At 39.5% G+C, this 22,133-nt stretch overlaps 2 protein-coding genes across 3 annotated transcripts; one reads left to right on the top strand and one right to left on the bottom strand.

Annotated features, from left to right (window-relative positions):
• Window positions 1-4,314: 4,314 nt before the first annotated feature.
• On the bottom strand, window positions 4,315-16,846 carry LOC112284460 (uncharacterized). Of its 2 annotated transcripts, XM_090251973.1 has the most exons (18): window positions 16,487-16,841; window positions 15,178-15,371; window positions 12,427-14,774; window positions 10,933-11,581; window positions 10,443-10,590; window positions 9,921-10,201; window positions 9,409-9,633; window positions 8,863-9,092; window positions 8,613-8,684; window positions 8,332-8,403; window positions 7,960-8,058; window positions 7,732-7,803; window positions 7,249-7,363; window positions 7,051-7,116; window positions 6,486-6,807; window positions 6,127-6,207; window positions 5,849-5,990; window positions 4,315-5,476 (listed from the first exon to the last, which is right to left on the bottom strand). In XM_090251973.1, exons 3-18 carry the CDS (start codon window positions 12,553-12,555, stop codon window positions 4,982-4,984), a joined length of 3,198 nt encoding a protein of 1,065 aa, XP_090108099.1. In that variant the 5' UTR covers window positions 12,556-14,774; window positions 15,178-15,371; window positions 16,487-16,841; the 3' UTR covers window positions 4,315-4,981. The 2 variants fall into 2 exon arrangements, with proteins under 2 accessions (XP_090108099.1, XP_024380037.1); XM_024524269.3 differs by having other exon boundaries at window positions 6,486-6,669; window positions 12,427-15,371; window positions 16,487-16,846.
• A 52-nt stretch (window positions 16,847-16,898) lies between these two features.
• On the top strand, window positions 16,899-21,798 carry LOC112284667 (65-kDa microtubule-associated protein 1). Its single transcript, XM_024524691.3, has 12 exons — window positions 16,899-17,548; window positions 17,956-18,042; window positions 18,133-18,336; window positions 18,508-18,750; window positions 18,920-19,132; window positions 19,263-19,418; window positions 19,630-19,941; window positions 20,034-20,118; window positions 20,232-20,305; window positions 20,413-20,487; window positions 20,619-20,940; window positions 21,131-21,798. The coding sequence occupies exons 2-12, from the start codon at window positions 17,977-17,979 to the stop codon at window positions 21,460-21,462; spliced, it is 2,082 nt and encodes a 693-aa protein (XP_024380459.1). The 5' UTR covers window positions 16,899-17,548; window positions 17,956-17,976; the 3' UTR covers window positions 21,463-21,798.
• Window positions 21,799-22,133: the final 335 nt, after the last annotated feature.

Raw genomic sequence — 22,133 nt, 5'->3', positions numbered from 1 at the left:
AAATCTATTTCAGGTGAAGAAATAGCTAAGCTTTTCTTTGATAATATCTATTGTTATCATGGATTGACAAAAGATATTATATCAAATAGAGGGATACAATTTGTATCAAGATTTTAAAAAATTCTTCTTAAGATATTAAAAGTGGATATAAAATTATCTTCAAATTTTTATCATCAAATTGATAAGCAAACAAAATGGATGAATCAAGTTTTGAAGTAGTATTTGAGATATACTATCAACTCTCATCAAGATAACTGGATAGATCTTTTGTTATTAGTAGAGTTTGCATATAATAATTTAGTATATTCTTTTATTCAATAATTTTTTTTTTTATTTTATTTTATTTTTTCAATTATGGTTATCATCCATTATTTGATATTTTTGACTTTTTAAAATTTAATAGTCTTATTACAAAAGATTTGGTAAAATATTTGTAAGAATTACATGCAATAATAAAAGTGCGATTCAAGGAAGCTCAAGAATAATAATAGATCAATGCAGATGCCTATTATGAGGAACAACCATAATTTAAAGCAAGTGACAAAGATGATTATTTTTTGCAATATTAAGACTGCTTATTATTGTGATAAGTTTGACTATGGTAGATTTTAATCTTTTTTTATTTGAGAATAAGTCAATTTTGTTGTTTATCAATTATATCTATGGAAGTCTATGAAAATCTATCTAATATTCTACATATCTCTTCTTGAGCTATATAAAACAGTGGATATCTTGAAAAGAAGACAAATGCTACCTTCTCCTATAGAAGTTGATAATTATCAAGAATTTGAGGTAGAAGGAATTTTAGATTCAAGGCAACTCCAAAATAGATTGGAATATCTTGTTCATTGGCACAAATATGATATTAGTGAATACACATAGAAGCTAAAAAAAAATCTTGTAAATGCAATAAAGAAGATTGAAGCTTTTCATTGACAACATCTATCAAATTCAAAATAAAAAATAACAAGATCCATGAAAGATGATGATCACTGTCATGTCATAACATGATTATATAGTGAAAAATAAAAATATGGATATTATTATTGAAGAGCCTAGTAAAAAGATGTAGTAGAAAAATAAGAATAAATAATAAAAAGATAGTAAAAGATTTAGTCTTAATGCTACTTTTCATAGAAGGAACTTCTATTTTCTTTATAGAAGCATAAATGAACCAAATCAAAATAAATAAGATAAAAAATTAATATAAGCATGTTTAAGAAAGAATTAACAATAGTGTAAAGGAAAAATTATCTCAAATTATTAAATATTGATATCCGGAGAAGATTGGTTATCAACTTAGGTCAAAATCAGATTCTGAAGTAAAAAACTATATACCTATGGCTACTCTAAGGCTCTTTTGCAAATTAAAGAGTGTTATTTGAGAGAAGACTTTATAGAATATTTTTAAGCTTTGATTTTGAGTGATATGAGTTTTAAATAACTTTATAAAAGCTTAGAAAAATTAAGGTTGTTTTGAATGACTCTGGATTTTGTGAAATAAAACAAGATTTATAATTTGAAAAATTTCATAAATTTTGTAGTAGATCTATAAATAAATTTTTTTGAATTTATATATATAGTTGTATTAAAAATATACTATAAATTTAAATTTAATCAGATAGTTGGATTGAAGGCTATTGAAATTCAAGTTGATTAGGATCTTAGAAATTGGATTTTTATATTTAATAAGATTATCTTAGATTTATTGAAATTTTCTTATTAAATTGAGGTATTTTTTTACCACAAATAATAATTAACTTTACTTCCAATACTTGTGTGAAATTTGAGAGAAAGTTAATGGTTCAATTAGGAGTTATTGCTACTAAAAGATTAACATTAAGATCAAAGATAGAGGCCGACTGATACTTGAGTGGATTATGATATTTTTCTCCCATTTCATAAGTTTGATTATTTTCAAAATTATTGTGTTTATTTTTTACTAAAGAATTGAGAGGTGTGTAAAATTTTAAGTAAGATCAATAATTTAATCAATAAATATTGAGGTTCTAAAATTGCTCTAGGATTGGTTTAAATTAAGTAAGTTTTTATTAGGATTTATTAGGAGGTGATTAAGATTTGGTCTAAGATTTAGGATTTATTTAAAATTTCTTTAGGATTTCTTTTAGATTTCTTTTAGATTTCTTTAGGATTTTATTAAAGTTTGATTAAATTTTCATTAGAGTTTCATTAGGATCCTTTATGGTTTCTTTAGGATTTTTTAAGGATTTCTTAAAGGTTCCTATTGGATTTCCTTAAGGTTCTTTTTGGATTTCTTTTGAATTTTTTTAGAATTTCTTTATGATTTCTTTAGAAGTTCTTTAGGATTTCTTTGTGTTTCTTTTATAATTTTCATGAAAATTTAATTGAACTTAATCAGTGTTTGATTATATTTATTAAGCTTTAATTATAATTTATATATGATTCTATTAGAATTGTTAGGACTTGTTACAATTTTCTTTTTCCTTCCACAATCATATATCCAATACATTTTCAAGCAAGTTTTCTTATAATACAATATTGTCTCTTGTGGAACTTATCTTTAAAAAGAAAGTAGGGAGAAAGAGAGAGAAAAAAAGAAAAACAGAAAGCGGTAATATCAAGAAATACGTATTTATTCCAATAATTATCTATATGATTAGGTAGAAGTAGGAAAAAGTAGATTAATTTCATAATATCTTCTAGAAAAGCTTATTAGAAGCTTCATAGATGTGGTTTTGACTTTATACATATTTGTAGTTGATTATTAAGTTAGAAACTTGATCAACAAGTTAACTATATATCATACATATTGGTAGTTTGTAGAATAAGTTAACTATGTGGTGCACATATAGAAAACTTGTCTCGGAAGTTAAAATACATATCTTATAAAGTCAACACGTATTGGAAGTCCTATAGAACATTGTCACATAGCTCCAGATTAGATAGTATATAGGGAAGTAAGAGTGAAGCCTTCTTCATTTTTGTCAATGCCTTTCTAATCCTTAGACTTGTTTTAAGACTTTCTAATATTCTTTTCTTTAGTAATATCTATTTTAATTTAATATTATACCATCTTCAAGTGATTTTTAATCTTTTCAAGTAATACAAGAGTGTATTGATCTTTTAGTTCTTTTAGATTCATGTACTTCATATAATATCAATAAATAAACCATATGCCATAGATTTTTTCTTCTTCAATATATCAACCAAACTCATGTCAATTAGTTTTGTTACTAAATACAAAGTTTTATTTCTCCCTTCTATAGACGAACTCCTATTAATTTTATTGATATTCACTTTTGCAACAAAAAAATATTTTAGAAGATTGAGATATCTCAAATTTGCTAAGATACCAACTTCAATAGATAACTTCAAAACTACCAACTATTTTTATTGTAGTACTTAACATTCCAAACTACTTTGATTTATAAACAATTCTACTTATACCTTTGCCTATGCAACCATTAATTTTAAAACTTTCAATGTTGTTTGAATGTTCTTAAACAACCAATCTTCTACCCTCAATACAACCCAAATCTTTCCATCTTTGTAATATATATTTAGCAAATCTTTATTCTTCAAAATAAGCATTTTGGCTTCCATCAATCAACTTCTCATAGAAACTTATATCATCTCCTTTAACTTTATCATACATATCAACATTACACATTATTCATACAATGCCTTCAAATTCTTTCAAATAGTGCATTTTTAACACATCACTTATTGCATTGCAATAAAGAATCAAATCTAAAAGAATTTTTCTAAAACTTTCTTTGTTTTTTATTTGAAAGATAGTTACTTCACACCATTTTTTATTTCTACAACTTTCTAACAATAAGTAGATTTTTTTAACCACAACATGCAACTCAACAAAAATAAGCCTTTTGCTTTTTAATATTATCATATGTCAATAACTTATCAAATATTTTCTTCACTTAGAGAAGTTGTCTGTACAAACTTATACATTGATTTCTATTCAACATGCATCTTGTATGTTCATTGGTTCTTTTCAGGATTTTGCACATCATTGACTATGTATAGTACTTGACATATTTGAAAATGAACATTTGGATCTAACCAAAATATGCATTGTTGTAAGTTGCAGAAGAGTAATCTGCACACTTGGTTTAGAAGCACTGATGTGCTTGAATTTGCTTTGCTAGTCATAGCTTTAGCATTGACATTGTGCAGCAAGTAACCGAAGTAATGCTAGTTTGGTCTAGAGCAAAATAGTACGTGTTGACTGAAATTTTTCAAGGTTGTGTTGATAATTGCTAATATTCTCAGAGCATTCGATTGACAGTGTCAGGATGGTAGGTTGCAAAGAGGGAGACAAAAGTTCCTTCCCTGCACAATCTTTGACGGCAAAGAAAGAAATCTGATTTCGTCGAAGGGCTCACCCATTTGAAAATATCATAAGCATCCTAATAATCGCAATGATCTCAAGGGCTCACCCATTTGGAAGAGCAGTATGAGCATCCAACGCACACACTTACTAGTTAATGAAGCTTGCTATTTATTCTTCACACAAGTACCCTGCACTGGGACTTGACACTCTAATGATCAAAGACCTACACTAAAGAGCTACATCAAATGAATCTGTATGTAAACCACAGTAAGGAGACCCACAGCAAGGTGGTGAGACAAGCCCTGTGTGCCAGAGTAGCACACAAAACATGAACCAATCATCCTCAAAAACAACGACAAAAACCTTGCCAATCGTCAGAAGCATGCGCTTGTTTTGCACTGAAAAGTCATGTCGCTCAGAATCTAGATCCAGCTTGTCGGTAGAGAGCAACTCACTGCTGTGTGCTTCGTTTGTTTGAAGACTGGTGCAGGAATCTAGCCAGTTTATAAAAGCTGCAGGGTCATTTCTCACCAGTCAGTGCATGCCGACGTCTTACATGGGCTATTTGTGACTTCGTCTGTGGAAGCGGTGGTGAGGCGATGCAGGGTTGAGAGTACCAAATGCTAGAACATCCCATGCGTTGTGTATTTAGCTGGATCTCTGCTTGCGGTTACGGGACTGGTTCGTTCCAAAGAACCGAAAGAATCCGCTGTTTCGCTTGGAGGCTTTTGGATTTGCACCAACTTGTGTTGGAGTGGGAGCAGGTTTGGGGTTCGCACTAACTGATGATGGAGTGGGAGCAGCTTTTGAGCTTGCACTAACTAGTGTTGGAGTGGAGTTAGCTTTTGGGCTTGGAGAAACTGGTGATGGAGTAGGAGCAGCTTTTGGGCTTGGGTCCCCCCCGGATGGTGATAATTTTTTGTTGGAATCTTTTATAGCTAACGGTGCAACCGTCATAAAAGAGTCGATACTACGACTGAGATTCGTTACATTTCTTTCATGTGGCTGTGCGGGGCTAGAGGATCTTCCAACTGTTAATGCGCGTGGTGAGTCCAAGTCAAAGGAATCATCATCTGGTACCACGGAACTTCTAGAGCCACTGAATCGTATTAAACCACGCTGGTTAGCGACTTCCAGAGGTTCCTACAAACATGCACAGAATGAGTAAGTACACACTTGCAGATATGTTTGTAAGCAGTAACGCAACTCTCACTAGAAACCGGAACTCTTTCTTCACATTCAGTAGCAGCAGCAGCAGCACGAGTAAGCTCTTCCGTTTCCGAAGTAGAAAACTAGCGACAAACAGTATACTATTTGTGTTTCATTGGATTACAATGTTTCTTACGGGTTAGATTTTCAAGAAGAAACCTGAACATTTTTGAAAGCGTATCATGGCTGTTCAACTAGGAAATGTGCATTCCCTGTGGAAAGCTACTTCCAGGTGCAATACCACTACGGATGCATTTGAAAGATGAAAATTATAGGTTGATTAAAGAAAAGGATGCAGAGTAATACCTGCGTGCTGAATGGTTTACTCTGCACATTCCACGAAGTTCGTGGACCTGAATCGACATCGTTGTCGTTCCATGCAAAGCCCCAAGAGGAGCCAATTCCACTAAAGGCATCGGGAGCGATAGAGCCTCGCTCTGTTCCCGGACTGAAGATAACAAGCACACATTCTTAAAAAATAGAAAATACGTGGAATACCACAACGTGGTCAGTGTGACTGCAAAACAATTTCAAACAGGGAAGAGAATATTGGAGGGGAAATATCAGCCGAATATCACACAAACCTGCTTGTGGGAGGGCTGGATGCTGGAGAACCATTGGATACACTTGATTCAAACTCCTGCTCTTCTGTTGCATTTGCACTTCTGCACTTGCAGGGTTATTCACATAAGACCACCGTGTTTATAAGTGGATGGAGTCATGATAGAGTGAAATTTTTATAATCTAATCAGAATCGAATATATTAATATGCCATACTTGAAAGAAAATTTCATCTCCAATACTAGCAGAACGTGTGATCACAAAGACATACTGTTCCAGTTGATTTATAAGTGGTTAAGCCTACTCCCCATTTGGATCACACAGTCGTCTCAAAGTCAATCTCTTGCTGTGACTTGATAGCATTTTGCGAAGGATTTCATACCTTTCAGAAGGATTGGTTGTTGAGACCGAAAAAGTTGGCCGGTTTCGACGAATTTCTAAGTCGGAAGAAGGCTTAAATAACAAGACATCATCGCTGAAGCTCACTACCTTCCTTGCTGGAGTTTCATTACGAAGTGGAGAGAGCATATCTTTGGCTGATTCAGGTGGCAGTGCAGTTTCCTTTCCTGCACTGTTATTGTTGTTAGGGACATGATAATAGTCATTCTCAACTGATTTCTCTGGCTTATTACCCCAACTGGCAGCAGCGCATGGCTTCTCTACGGAAGGCACCTCATTCGTCAGATTTTTGACCACAGAAAACTCTGCCAGGAATTTACTTATTAGTCCAGGGAAAATATATGTATCGATTGCCCAATTACAGTGGTTTCAATGGACATCTCCTAAGTCTTGATCAATGTGATTACTATTGGGGCTTGGACACCTAGCAACCCAGCTCTTACTTTCCTGAAGCACACGAAGACCATAAAAAACAAGCAAGAAGAAATAAAACCTACACAACATACTCACAAACGAGCTTCACTTCATCATTATAAGAGCAGACCAACCTGGATCCTCCAGTTCACCCCATTCGCTCCACTCAGCAGCTTTCTCTTGAAGGTTTTGGGTCCAGCCTGAATAACAGTCCACGGATATAACATAAAAAAGGATACTTTTTTTGCCTCTGTTGGTGAAAAGAATACTTCATGTATGACAGAGATAAGAAGCATACACATTGCACGAATCCACAACATTTGGGCACTTACCAAAAGGCATCTCCATTGGAATGCTCTCTCTAACTTTCACACCAAGACGTTGACAACGACCACGAAGTGCTATCTTTAATTTATCCAGGTCTGTTGCAAGGTGATCTGCTCTTTTCTGTAATATGTGTTCAAATGACGTCCAAGTTAGCATGTTCACAAGGCTACTTCTCATCTGTCAGAACACACTGAACAAGACCATGACGGACCCATTCTCTACTCTCACTCTCAGCCCCAAGCTTGACAAATAAACTTTTACCGAGTAATGCTTCAAACCCTTTACTTCAAATGCACTTATTTACCTTCAATATAGCCAGAAGCTAAAAGGAGTCAGAGGAAAAGAAGTAAAAAAAACAATTCATCCCAAGATCCCTACTATATTAATTTTCAGAGCTTTTAAGTTCACATATGCACACCTTAGCGAACCGAAATGGACTACTGGCTGTAGTTCGAACAAGCTCTACAGTTATCAAATATAGAAGGTACCTGAAGAAGGGCGTTAGGATCACCACCATTGTCCATCTTGAAAAGTGCATCTAGAAGCTCCAATTTTTTCTCCTGAAAGAGCAAACAAATGTAGGACTGAGTGGGATTCATAATGCACTAACTTTATTTCAGAACAAAATGTGGTGCCAAAACTCCGCCCATCAAAATCCATGAAAGGCTTCTCTAATAATCATCTCTATGGATTTAGATTGATAGAACCAGAAGTACCTGAGTTTCTCGAAGAGCTGAATTCTGAACAGCTAACTGGGCATTCAATTCTGCTGCAGCTTTAAACTTCTCATCGTATTTCTTTGCCAATGACTCCACCTAAACCATGCCGATGCTTTGAGTTGCATACACGATATATCACCTTAAGTCATTTTGGGTTGTGATCATCCCACAAAACTAAGCTAAGATCTACTTCTATAATACGTGTGATTCATCAAAGAGAAGACATTGAATGTTGAATTCCGCTACCATGACTATACGCATCACAGTGGTAGAATACATACTCTAAACCAGAACATTTTATTACGTTACTGATTGAAAGCAGGTAAAAAACGCCAGAGTAGTAGTTTCAAAAGCTTGAATCAAACAAACCTCTCGCTTGCCTGCAGCAGTTCTCTCAGTTGTCTCTGTGATCTTATTGTCACATTTAGTTTTGAACAGAACCTGGCAAGGTCAACCAGATAATTCCAACGTAAAACACCTGATGGGAAGAGACTTCTACGCCCAACGATGTCAGGAGTTTAAGTTGTTTGTAAAGCACATCATAGTGGATTTGACACAGTTGGTTTAACATTTCCAAACACCCTCATACATTATAACATGCAACAATATAGCACGAACAAAAATTTGAATGAGAATAATGAGAGGCTTACGACTTCTTGGAGCTTGGTTCGGTAGTACGCTGCCTTCTGTCTTGGCTCCATCAGCTTCGTTTCCACCCTCACCTATGCATACACTAAGATTATAACGAGGAAAGCACCAGAGTTTTTTGTGTTCCTAAAACCTGTAATGTGCACAAAACCGCAATACAACCCATAGCCTATCACGTGTCGACATATGCATAGACTAAATAGCAGATCATCTTGACAGCGTGAAGGTGTCGTGTAAACTTCTACAACATACTTCATTCTGAGATATTTCCAGTCCCCTTCGAATGGCACTTGGAGCTTCTTTAGCAGGCTGCCTTTTCCCATTTGAATCGTTGAATTTCCAGAAAGAATCCATAAGGGAATCAACATTAGTTCCTCCGCTTGGAGTTAAATTTTGGAGACGAGTTTGTGCTTCTCGAGTGGTCAATAACGTAGCACGTTTCGGTGCTGGCGTATATCCTGGACCCACTTGCGGCGTGTTCTCTGGTAACAAGAAAAACATTTCTGAGGAAGGCAAGGCCAGGAAAACACCGCCTGCGAAGACGCAATTTCAAAAACTGATGCCTATAAATACGAACCACACATGAGACACCCTATTAACAAGATTCTCATGAATCGACAAGTAATATTAGTTTCTAAGTGGACACACGATGTAAAAGTTTTGGAAGTGTTGGCGTTCATTGTAGAATTCTGTCAAGCAGGCACAACCAAAATCATGACCAATTTCGAAGATATATCAACAACACTCTCTCCAGAGGCCATATTCACGGAGTGTGACAACTCAGCATAACAGAATAACCTCGGTTCTGCCAATTAGCACAACTATAGCCAGGACGAGGAGTTGAAGACATCTGCTCATCAAGAGTAGGCGGATCATCAAGGTGGATGCCCGGTGGAAGCTTGCTAGGAAGAGATCGGCCTTCCCTAAAACGCTCCATAAGATACAGCGCTGTACAAAACTCGCGTACCGACATCATGCTATCACCATCTTGATCGGAAAGACTCCAGACCTGCTTCAGAATATCTGATATTACAAACCGAACATTCATTTTCAGCTCAGCGGTGATTTCATTTGTGGTAAAGTAAGGAACCGTTTATGACCCCACAGAAAAAAAAGAAAAAGAAAATGCCAGATAAATAAGTTAGTGCACCGTGTGCAGCGTTCAACGAACTGACAACTCACACAGTCTGCTGAAGAATTATGAACTGGCAAAAAAAACAGTGGATTAACTTAAGCATAAGCAAGGTGCTGACGACTGCAAACATCTACAACAACCAACGAACAAAACCAGTGAGATCGTTCCAACACACTTCTCGGTTGTTGCCAGCTGAGGAAAAGTGCGCGAGCTTGCTCTCCGGTGATCTTCCCATCGCGATCAGTGTCCACCTTGCTGAACACACGCGTGTATCGCTGAACGTCACTTTGATTCATCCGAGGCCAAGGAGGAGTCACCGCTGGTTCATTTAGGGGTCTGGTACCGTATACAGGACCCATCAGCGGGGTCTGTGAAAAACGAGTAGAATTAGCGACTAAGCTGGTTGAAGAGGAAAGTGTTGTGGGTGCAAGCGCCACAGGATCAACAGAGCTTCTCCTGAAATGACAAAAACGCGATGTTGCGGTTTAAGTTGAAAAAATTGTTTTAAGAGCGTAGGAACTTCCTAAAAATTGGAACTAGTGCTGAAAGGTTGCATGACTTCGTGGCGTTGTATGTACGATGAGCTCTCCAAAGTGTTTCAAGTGACCACAGTATTCTTCAAACGACATGAATCCTTCAAGGATTGGACATCAAGTCCTAATTCTTGCAAATAGATAGAAGTTTTAAATTCGCGAACCGGGACGTTACTCCGAAGCCTTGTGCTTCTGAAGTAGACTTCGCCTTTATCGAATAGCTACCAGCAGCTAGACTTGTCGATGCTGGCGTCCCATATAGATCCCCGATACTTGTAGACTCCGGTCCAGTCTTGAGACCTCCAGCTCCCCCTATTTTAATTCATTTAGACACACATTTGTTCAGATTTAGACACTAGAATATTTAGGTGAATAGAACGAATTTCAGGGATAAGATATACATAATTAAGAAGGTGTTTTACAGAAATCGCGAAGAGGAAATGAAGAGGGGAAGCAGCACCCGAATTCAACAACCGCAAAGAAGCAAATGTATGGCTGTTCATGTATGTTCAAAACACCTCGTCACGCATGCAGTTAAGAAAGCAGTGATACCACACCAAACTGTAGATAGTGTGGAGAAGGTAGATACGGACAAATTTGCACTGGAAAAGCAGCCATATTTGTAATGAGGAAAATGATGGTCGCAAATCAGACCTGCTTGGAAAGCAGACAAGCTCGTTGAGCTCGGCAAAGAACCTCCTGTCGATAGTAGGGCGCTTGAAGTATTAGGTCCTGGAAACCTTGAATCTGCAGCAGATTGCAACCCCGAACCAGCTGAACCAATGACGCTGGAAAACTGTGCACCAGATAGATGCGAGTAAGTACCCATCAAACCTCCTAAGGTCGGCCTGGTCTCCGTCATCCCTTGTCCAGTCGAAGGAAAACTAGGCCTGGATTGCTGTGGTAGTGACGGTGTCCCCTGAGATATATTACCAACGGAAGAGTAACACCCTTGTGGTTTAGACATTGCTGGGACACCACCGCGAAGTGAAGCAAACTGTGGGGTGTCACTATACCCACCCCATGTGCTAAGCTGATAAGCTTGATCATTTTGTGCTGGAAACTGCTGCGCATAACTCCCCTGTGAAGCAACTGATGGAGCCCGAGCTGGAGGAGATGGTGGAGTCGGTGTATTAATCCGTGGAGGAGGAATGTGTGAACTTGTCGGACCGTTCAAAGCTCCATTCACCAACTCTGGTGTAAGGTCTCTCCCCGTTTGTGCTATTGTCACCAGTTTCAATGCGTTGTTGAACTCGTGCCGTGACAGAAAGCCTGTGTGACTTCGATCCGAAAATTGCCAGACCTGGAAGTTCATGACAGTTTCAGAGCTTCAGGTTAAAGATGGGAGACCAACCTTGCACATTTCATGAATGTCAGTCTTCGTGGACACATGCAAATCTTATCTTCGTAGATCTTAGAAGGCATGCAGCCAACAATCCTCAGTAAGTAAATCCAACCATTGCTTTAGGCGATTCTGTGAACAAGCCGTGTGTACAGAACTCCGAAAGTATTAGGAGCGCCAACAACGAAGACATGGTTTCGGAATAGCTTAATAGCCGCTTGACATATTCTTTTTAAACTTATAATTCCTGTTAACAAACGGTCTATAGCCCGGAGCTCATCCCAGATATATGCCCCCTATATCAATGACAGGACTAAAATAAAAACTACTTGCAGTGAAGTTGAGAATTGTGTTTCACTGCGGCTTAAACCCAACTCGTTTGTGCGATCTAGATGAGGGCCTTGCTCAACGCATGTTACTAAAACTTCATTCGATCTAATTTGAAAGAAAAAATCCAGATTTGTGGAAATTTATTCCATGTTATTAGTTGGTGCCACAGTGTGAGTCGCACATGTTTCATCTCCGGCCTCCTTCCTAAGTACCTTCAGATTGAAGGTCGTGCGTTGGCGGAAGACACACTCAACGTCATTTGAGAAGAATTCATATCAAACTTCTCACAAGTCGTGGTCTTCAGGTTCATTACCTCTGAGGGCTAAACTTGATAGAGTGATGACGACGAGTTCCTTACACATTTCATTAGAGTTTCGACCATTCTTCCCAATTTACAAATGAGGTGGCTTAAGGCATTTCAAGCACATCTGCATAAATCAGAAAGGATAATTGAAGAAAAAATGAACAGCGCAAACCTTTGCGAGAGTGGCTTGCGGTAGCCCAGAGCCCTGAAAAAACCCAACTGCTTCACTCCCACTGATACGACCATCGCGATCTAGATCCGCCATTCGGAAAAACGAGTCAAAGACCGCTGCATTCGCCATGCTTCCTGCTTTTTAATTCCAGAATTTCTTCACTCAAAGGAGATGAATCAACACAAGTGTAAGGATTTCACCCGATAGCCGGAACTAAATGCGACAATGCATTCTCACTCTAGAGCTATTGCACAAGCTAAAAACTACTTGTAGCACCAAATTGGCTCTACAACTCTATGTACGGCATTCACATGTTTCGACCTGCTGGCAGAGCCGTGAACCGCTTCAATACCCTGGTAGAAAAACCTTCATCCTAGCAGAATAGTGATAAATAAAACCTCCGAACATTAATCATGTAGACATCACCATGTCCTGGCTATTGCAATCCGAAAATCAGTGAACAAATCTTAACTTCACCCGGGCAGCAATATATCCATCGGAGCAGGATGAGACTTTCCTCCTCCACATCTGCTACTCTCATATCCTTTTAGAGTCGCGAAGTTCACTCTAGCCTCGACCAAGCACCGAAACCGCGATCCAAACGTAGCACCATAACCAAAGCAAGCCAACTCACTTCACGAAATCGAGAATCCTCGGCACCGGAGCTGATGTTGGGACTTAAAATTCAATTCTATATAGCTGCAGTTGAAAACTAGCAGCTGTGAAGTGGCGATTCATGGGTTTCGAAGGAGACCACAGTCTAGAGCTAAAACAAATTGCCATAGTCGTATGAATCTCTCTTGAAATAATGGAGCTCTGCAAGGTTTGAAAGGGCTGGACATGCGACATTGATCTCTATGGAATGAAGTGACGTGAGCTGGGTTTGGAGTGTATCGGTTGCAAGGCGCAGCGGGGATGAGTATCGATATGTTGTTGACTCCGTCTGCTTACTCTTCTTTGAGAAATGTTCTTCACTTGCGACTGCTTTACATAACGAGATACTAGTCAAGAATTTTAATCGGATTTAGATTCAGAAACAAGAAAAGAAAAAAGAGAATCAGTTGTGTGATCACTGACAAAAACAGCCACTCAACAATAGATTGAAGGGATAGATGACAGAACAATATACTTGCTTTTATGACAACAAGCATTGTAGATGTTTCTTACACCAGAGACCACATAAAAACTGCTCACAAAAATGGTAGTTCAACATGTTAGCTAACAGTCAAATTCTTCAGTCATTAGATTTTTTTTTTTTTTTTTTTTTTTTTAGTTAAGCCGTTCATTCCTCTCAAGAATACCTACGTCTAAGACTATTTCTTTATAATAATGAAAAAAACACTAATAATAAATAATCTCTTTTTTCCTAGTCTGCGACTATTAATACTCGCTTTTGAATAATTCTTCTCTGCTTGTCAAAAGAAATCACTTTTGATCCCATCGGAGAATATCACGCCCAGTATGCAACAAGTTATTGCTGACCCGTACAGACCTTGACCCATCTTTGTCACCAACTTGTAGCTGTTCATATGACAATGCTCACGTTGAAGGAAGCAACAGAAAGTCGGTGTGGAGAATGGTTTCCGAGTGATTGCAAACCAACTGCGAGTTTCCAGAATCTGATCCCCCGCACTAGTTTACAACGCAGTGAACTTACACTCCAAGAGCAAGTGAATAATACTTGAAGGCGTACATATTGTGCACACCTTCGCCCTGGGGTTGAAATACGTGTGATGCGTGGTTCTCAAAAAACCTTGACCTCTTCAACAGAGTTTGATACTTCATCACATCAAGAAGTTGAGAAAGTCTTGAGAGCGCTGGTTTCTGGTGCTCTGCCACCAGAGCCTTGTTGTATCACCGTCCCACGGTGCTTTCGAGCACCTGTTCAAGGATGTGAAGTGAAGAGACGAGTCCTTTTGAATACGCCGTCCTTGGAACTCGCGAGAGAGGAAGAATGTTAAACCACGTTTTGAGAGGCGGAGGGACACGATCGGTCAAAAGATGGGTCCAGAGCTACCCCCCGAGGTTCCTGATTTCCTGTTTTTGTTTTTGTTTTGTTTTTGTTTGCACCAGGACGGAGACATCCGGGCAATTGAAGGTGGAAGTGGTAGTCAAATCCCAATGCTGCCTCAGCAATCAATAATTGAACAAAAACTAGAAAGACTTGCGCAGTTGTTGAGCTGGGGATTTTCTCTTCACATGGTAGCTGAAGAAATTTTCCACAACATGAAGTGTCTCTGATTGAAACAAGTTTTTGATATCTTCGCTTTTACTGCCTTGTAACCCATCTTTTCATCACAATTACACATTACTGGGGCTAATGTTTATTACTTAATTCTTGGTAATTACTGTGTGCAAACAATCGCAATTCAGTCTTCTGATGATGAGTTTCAAATCTAATAGAAATCTTTAAAAATTAAGAAATCAAATATAAAGTCGCCTTCACAGAGAGCAGCATTGCAAAAGCTTGCAAGCCAACACACAACGCCCACCTTAACGAATAAATGACAACTTTCAACTAAAGCTTCACATATGGTGATGACAAACGAGAAAAAGAAGAAGCACCCGTCTCGGATCCTCACACTAAGAGAATGAAGCGCAGGTGTTGCACTCCAGAAGACTGATATGGAAAGCTCATAATTCAGAATGGGAAGATCTAGTACCTCGATGGTGGGCACTAGGAACAACAGACACACACCAACCATGACAACATCCACTGCACAGTTTGTGGACGATAACCGTATTACTCACCTCTGCTCCACATTTCACCAGTTTCCCTTCCTAAGATAAGTCTCGCGAGAGAGGGTCCACTTGCAGATACTTGCATCCACTCACCCTCTGAAACCACAACAGAGATCCATCACTTCGCTGCAGTTTTGTGACGTTCTTTCGAGTTGTAAAACAAAGCATGTGAGCGACCTTCATTGAAAACCCTCTTACTGCGGCTGTTGACATAAGAAGAAACGACAGTTTTAGAGCCTGAGTGCAAGCACAGTGGAATGAAAGTAATAAAATAAAATAAACATTTTATGCAAAGATTATGATTCTAAGTCAGATATATAACTACATATACACACCAATTGCAAACTATAAGTAGCAATGGTTTTTTTTAATCTTTTATTTATAATTATGAAACCTTAATTGGAACAAAACTTTTAGAATAAAACAATTCTTATTATACTTTTATAAAATTAATAATAAATTCTTATTATAGATTTTAAATTGGTATTGTGTTGAAATTAAAAAAATACATATAAAAATTACAAAATAATTTCAAAAAGTACGAGGTAATTGAACATATTAAGACTAACAGAACATCTAAAAAAATTTAATATTATGTTGATTATGAAAAAATAAAAAATTACAAATACAATTTAAGATTCCAATCATAAATATTTTAACCAAAAATCTTTTAAAATCTAGAATATATTTCAAAAAATATTTTTTTAATATCTATTTAAAGATTTGAAGTAAAATGTGGTAACTTTACTGCAATATCAAGGTCAATTATTATCAAAGACCTAAACAAATTTTAACCTTAAAATATATCTACTAACATATATATATATATATATATATATATACATACATATATATATTTATTTAATTAATTAATAAATTATATATTTATTATTTATAATATTTATTACAACAAATAGAAAGTTAATAAAATAAAAATTGCTAGATTTTTATGTAAAAATCATAATAAGAAAATTGTAAATAATACTAAGAACAATGATAATAATATATAGTAAAGAAGTTGACAGATAACCATAGTAAAAGAATGGTTATCTGTCAATTTTTTGTATTGACCAAGTAACATGAACTTAAAGCAATATCCGAGTCTGAGACAAAGCTCAGAGATCCATCATCTACAAATTCACGAAGTGAGGCTGAGCTTGGAAGAGAAAGCCAAGAGCAACCTACGCGGACACATTCTTCCTATTCTAAAACACTCTGTGACCACATAGACTTCTTCAAACGCCGCAGAAGCTGTGAATTTAAAGCTTTGAATAATCACACAAAGGTCCGGGAAGGTGTAAAGAAAAGCGAACACTACCATGCAGAATCATCGTCGAAAGCTATTCAAGCTCCCAAAAAATTTCAACAGGAGCGGTAAGGAACTCGACAAAGCGGTACGCATCGCATCCTCTAACAGCAGCAGCAACCAGGCTACTTAAACTGCAGCAAATTCAGCCAGAGGAGCGGAACGGTGAGCAAACTGTGATGTAGCGAACCACGAGCGAAGGAGAAGAAAAAGCAAACAAAAAAATACACGTGACATAACGGCCTCGTGACAGTTGAGGTCCAAGATGCGAGGAGAGGAGCAATGGTAACAGTAAAGCTTCGGGAGGACAGGGAGCGGGAGCTGCATTCAAATTATAGAGACGAGAAAGCCGTTAGAGGAGCCACAAAAAATAAGTGAGAGAGGGTGAAGGAGACGGGCCCACAGGCGGCAGGGGAAGGGAATTAAACGGCACTGAGTCAGTTGAAAGGGAGCAAGTCACGCTATCGTCACCAGAGCTCCAACGGCCTAATGCGGCGAGTTTCAATTTCGCCCCCGCCTTCAAACGCACCGAGGACGCACTGCGTGGCGCGATTGTACTCGCCGTTGCGGAAGACGCATTCAACATTCATAGGGGTTTAATTTATTGTGTCTGTCCCGACTGGCGGGCGGGCGCGCGGGATTATGGGGCCGTAGAGGTCGGAGCGGGGTGGACATCTTGGCGGACAAGGACAAGGTCCGCCTTCGGTGCCATTGGCGACCGGCGAAGCTTGTCGATTTAATTTTAATAGCCTCTACGCAGCTTTCGGGTGTGTGTTACGCTCTGTCACAGGGATCGGCGGCGCCGGAGAGATTCGGTCGTTAAGTGTTGCGCTTCCATTTGCTTTTACAGTCTGTTGCAGTGGATTGAGGAGCGTTTCGGGGCTGCATTGAGTGGACTTCGGGTGGAAGTTTTGGACGTGAGTAGATTTGGTGAGGGCTTTGGAGGTTTTGGAGTTAGGTACTGGAGGTTTTGGGGAGTGTTCCGAGTTTGGATCGTTCCCGGATCACTACCAGGGGAGAAGTGTTTCTTTGGTGCGTAGCGTTGCGTTTCTGGGATTCGAGATCTATTGGCAGGTTGTACTTTCGCTCCTGGTTAGCTTTGTAGCGGCCCTGTTGAATTTGTAATGAGGATTAGTTTCCCGTGCTGCGGGTGCCAGTTGTCCAGTATGAGATGGCCCTTCCTCTGTGACGAGTGGCTGGGGTTGTTCAGATCCGGCTCAATTGGATCGTGTATTCCCGGAATTTCGTATATCGTTCATGGTCTTGTGGTGTTGATCTCACAGAAAACTCCGTTTCGTGTTGTCAGTCTTGAACGTTCGAGAATATGTCCTCACATTGAGATTCGATTGCGAGAAGTAATTTTGAGTAATCCTGGCGAATGGCATTATGGCTATTGTCGACCTGCTTCCATTCTCATTTTCCTACATTTTCCAATCTCATGTGAGTTTGCAACCTTACATTAAGTTGAATGTGATCACCAGGTGACAATCAAGGAGATAGCGATGGGTCTTCAACCTGGAGTGCAACAGGTGGACACGACTTGTGGTTCGCTACTCCGTGAGCTCCAGGTCAGCTTCTATCGCTGTGTGTGGGTTATGTTCACTAGGGATTTTTTCGTTCTGAATGTCAACTAGGACTGATCGGGGTTTCCGTCGCAGCACATTTGGGACGAAGTTGGAGAAAGCGACAGCGATAGAGACAAAATGCTCTTGCAGTTAGAACAGGAATGTCTAGAGGTTTACAGGCGGAAGGTGGATAATGCCAGTCACAACCGTGCACTCCTGCACAAGACTATTGCCGATGCGGAGGGGGAATTCGCTGCACTCTTTTCAGCTCTAGGTGAACTAACGCTCTGTCAACGTGTGAGTGTCCTTGTCCCGCCCTTGATTCTCCAAAATAGACCCTCTACTACCATCTCTAGGTTTTCAATGGAGAATTCCCTTGCTCGACCGGACAGCAGAACGAAAACATGTGTTTTCCCTCAGTTTATCCAACATGTGTGATTCTTGACTGAATTCCTCAATCCATTTCAGGAGAGGTGCACTGGTACGTTGAAGGAGCAGGTTGCTGCGATTGGACCTCATTTAGAGGAGCTACGCAAGAGGAAAGACGACCGTGCGAGACAGTTCCATGAGGTGAAGATGCAGATTGCCAACATCTGTGGAGAAATTGCAGGATCGAATTACTCCGATATGTACGCTGACGAAGTCCAAGATCTTGCTCTCAGGAGGCTGGAGGAGTATCAAGCTCAGTTAACAGCCTTACAGAAAGAGAAGGTAAGGAGTGGGCACTCTTGAGTTGGAGTATCTCATGCGGCTGAATGTCCTCCTTGCCCTGTGGTTGGGGCCAAACTTTCCATCACACGGTCAGAATTATCCCTAGACGATTGCGCCAGTCAATTGACCTGTGTGTTATGGTAACCACTATTTACTGTGATTCTATCAGAGTGAGCGGGTGCACAAAGTGTTGGAGTATGTGAATTTGATCCACCAATATTGCTCGGTGATGGGAATGGACTTCTTTCCACTTCTTGCTGAGATTCATCCCAGCCTGGATGAATCGAAGGGACTTCCCAGCAGCATCAGCAACGACACTCTCGACCTTCTTGAGAAAACCATTCAGTCTTTGGAAGCTGAAAAGCATGAACGGGTTATGAAGGTGGTTGTCTTCCCGCAGCACTTACACTACGAAGCGCATTCTAGCTCAAATTATATTGTAGCCATCGATGGTTGATCTAGTGGCCTCCTCAGATACTTCGGTTTCTAAATTGTTCCATCTATTCCCTCAGGTCAAAGAAATTGGCGCATCAATGTTAGAATTGTGGAGCTTGATGGACACCCCAGTTCACGATCAGCAAATGTTCGCGCACATCACATGCAACATTGCCGCTGAGGAGAATGAAATTACCACCCCAGGATGCCTCTCATTGGAGACTCTAGAGCAGGTCATTAAATGCTATATACCTATATTGTGAAGCATTTTGAAGCCTAGAAATTATGGAAACATCTTTCTGTTTGTGGCTCATCGTTTTGAGGATGGACTAAGCCCTTGTCAGTTTGTTGCTGTTCTCAAAGGCGACTAATCTTTAATGACTTATTTTCAGTGTTCACTTGCATCCACTCAAACATTTGCAGCTGTTACCTTTCGTGAAACAGGCGGAGATTGATGTTGGAAGGCTACTAGCTTTGAAAATCAGCAAAATGAAAGAACTCGTGCTGAAAAAGCGTGTAGAGCTGGAGGAGGTGTGCAGGAACGCGCATTTGGAGCCAGACCCGAATACCGCAGAAGACAGACTCGTCGCATTAATTGAGTCAGGCGTGGTCGACGCAGCAGACCTTCTCACCAATCTTGAGGGTGAGATCAGCAAAGCTAAGCAAGAAGTTTCCAGCAGGAGAGATATTATGGTGCTTATGGAGAAGTGGATGTTGGCTTGCGAAGAGGAGGGATGGCTCGAAGAGTACAATAAGGCGAGCTTTACCCTTTCATTCATGACCTTGTATTTTAAGGACACATTTCCGTCCTGGTAGAATGAAAATTGACAAAGTTCTTATTTACGCAGGATGAGAATCGATTTGCTAGCAAAGGTGCTCACCTCAATCTCAAACGTGCTGAGAAGGCTCGGGCAGCGATCGCTAAACTTCCAGGTATGAGGCGCCTATCCAATCTATCTTTATCCGCTGTATTGTGATCATTGCCCTTGTTCATGTGTTTCTACCATGTGTAATGCTTATTGAACTGTTAACATAAATGAATGCAGCTCTGGTTGATTCGTTGACACTGAAGACAAGGGCTTGGGAAGAGGAGCGTAACGTTCCATTCATGTTCGATGGGGTGAGTCCTCATTGGTGTATGTCAGTAAGTTCGTCTGCTCGCGACCGTACTGTTTGTGTAAAAATCAGTTGATGGGTTAACAATACGAATGATGTTCGAGTTGGCAGGTACGGTTACTTGCAATGCTGAATGAATACAATCATCTAAGAGAAGAGAAGGAGGAAGAGAAACGACGATTGAGGGTATTGCACTCCCTTACCTTAGCAATACACCCAGCATGAATGCCTTACCACACTCTTTGCAAATCCTGCATCCCACTTGTAAGGCACCTACTAGCATGCTTCTGAAATTAATTTTTTTTCGATTTCTTCAGGATCAGAAGAAACTTCAAGAGCAGCTGTTGAACGAGAAAGAGGTTCTATTTGGGTCTAAGCCAAGTCCAAGTAAATTCGCTATAAATCCAAGGAGAGGAGGTATTGGTTCTCGAGCCAGTAGTATTGGTACGCGTCAAGAATCTGTACCAAACAGGCGTCTTTCTCTTGGCAATGCTATTATGCAGCCAGGAACTCCAGAGTTTACACGTAATAGTACTATCACAAGGACGGGATCCTCAGCCGGTAAGGATATGAAGCCTGGGCGACCCAGACTTCCTTCCAATCACATGGGAAGCAGCAAGGACGACGTCAGCTCTGCAGGTTCGTCAGCTCCCATCTCCCCTCGATTCCTGTATTCGTCATGGTGCCGCGACCACACGACTGCTGTCACGTCTGTCAATAATCAGCACGCTTAAAGAAAATATTTTCCTGGCTTAGCAAGCTTTCTTGATGCAGTCTATGCGTTGTCAGGCTGACTGAAAAAGTCATTCTGTGATAAATTCCATGTTAGGTGGCAAGAACGGTATGGCTGCTGTTAATCATCCTCAAGCACAAGAGTTAGCCGCAGCTTATCGGCAACCTCTGTACCCTTTCTCACCCTTAGCTCCATTGAAGCAACTCCATATGGATGATGCCAGCAATCGTGCAGCCTACTTGACGGTAAAGAAGCCAACTACTCCTTCAGGTGCCCACTTGGGTCACGTGAAGAGTGGCATGCCAAGCACGCCAACCTCTTTTGGAGATTTGGAGAATACTACCCCTCGCATGCAGCGCACCCTTGAATTCTCGTTTGATGATCGCCGAGCCAGTGTACCCTACGGCGGCCTGCAAACTAGTTACTAGGCTGGTGCTATTGCCAAAAGGGCAAATCACTCATTTTTTCCTCCTGTACATTTAGCTATCAGAACTTCCAGGCGACAATCCTTATTGCCTTGGTTTTATAGTATGTCTTCCTAACTGCGCTGATCAAGCGACTCGTCATCATCAATTGAGACAAACACAGTTGCAACTCATGCGTAGCAGCACTTTTTAGGAAAGTGACATGGAATGTCCGAAAGTCGTAGATCAATTTCAGACAGTTGATTACATTCCGGATTAATGATAGATTGGCTATGCAGTGCAAAATGGCACCTTTGTACAGAATTTTTTCAACTTACAACTTCAGACTCCTCCCACTGATACTACTCTTTCAGCATACCCTTTACCAATTTGTACCATTTTCTTCCCTCCCCAGCATATTGCCACTTGCCTCCAGTGACAAATTCAATCAGCGATAAACAACTTCTCCGAAAGTATGCGGCCGCCGCAAGTGGACATATTCGCTTGTAAACCTCGATCATTAGGTCATCACTAACTATAAAAATGTAGCAACATGTGCAGCTGCAGTATAGTATCATGTTAAAGTAATTTACATCAAATCTGGATATGATCTTTACCATATCCAATTATTGTTGATACACAATTCTCGACACTTATCAAATTTAAATAGAAATTCACAGCGACAAGTTGTACTG

The sequence above is a fragment of the Physcomitrium patens genome, chromosome 7 (assembly GCF_059467195.1).
Source record: "Physcomitrium patens ecotype Gransden chromosome 7, ASM5946719v1, whole genome shotgun sequence".
Classification (NCBI taxonomy): Eukaryota; Viridiplantae; Streptophyta; class Bryopsida; order Funariales; family Funariaceae; genus Physcomitrium; species Physcomitrium patens.
The sequence above is the reverse complement of the archived record's forward strand: the minus strand, read 5'-3'. Positions and strand labels throughout refer to the sequence as shown.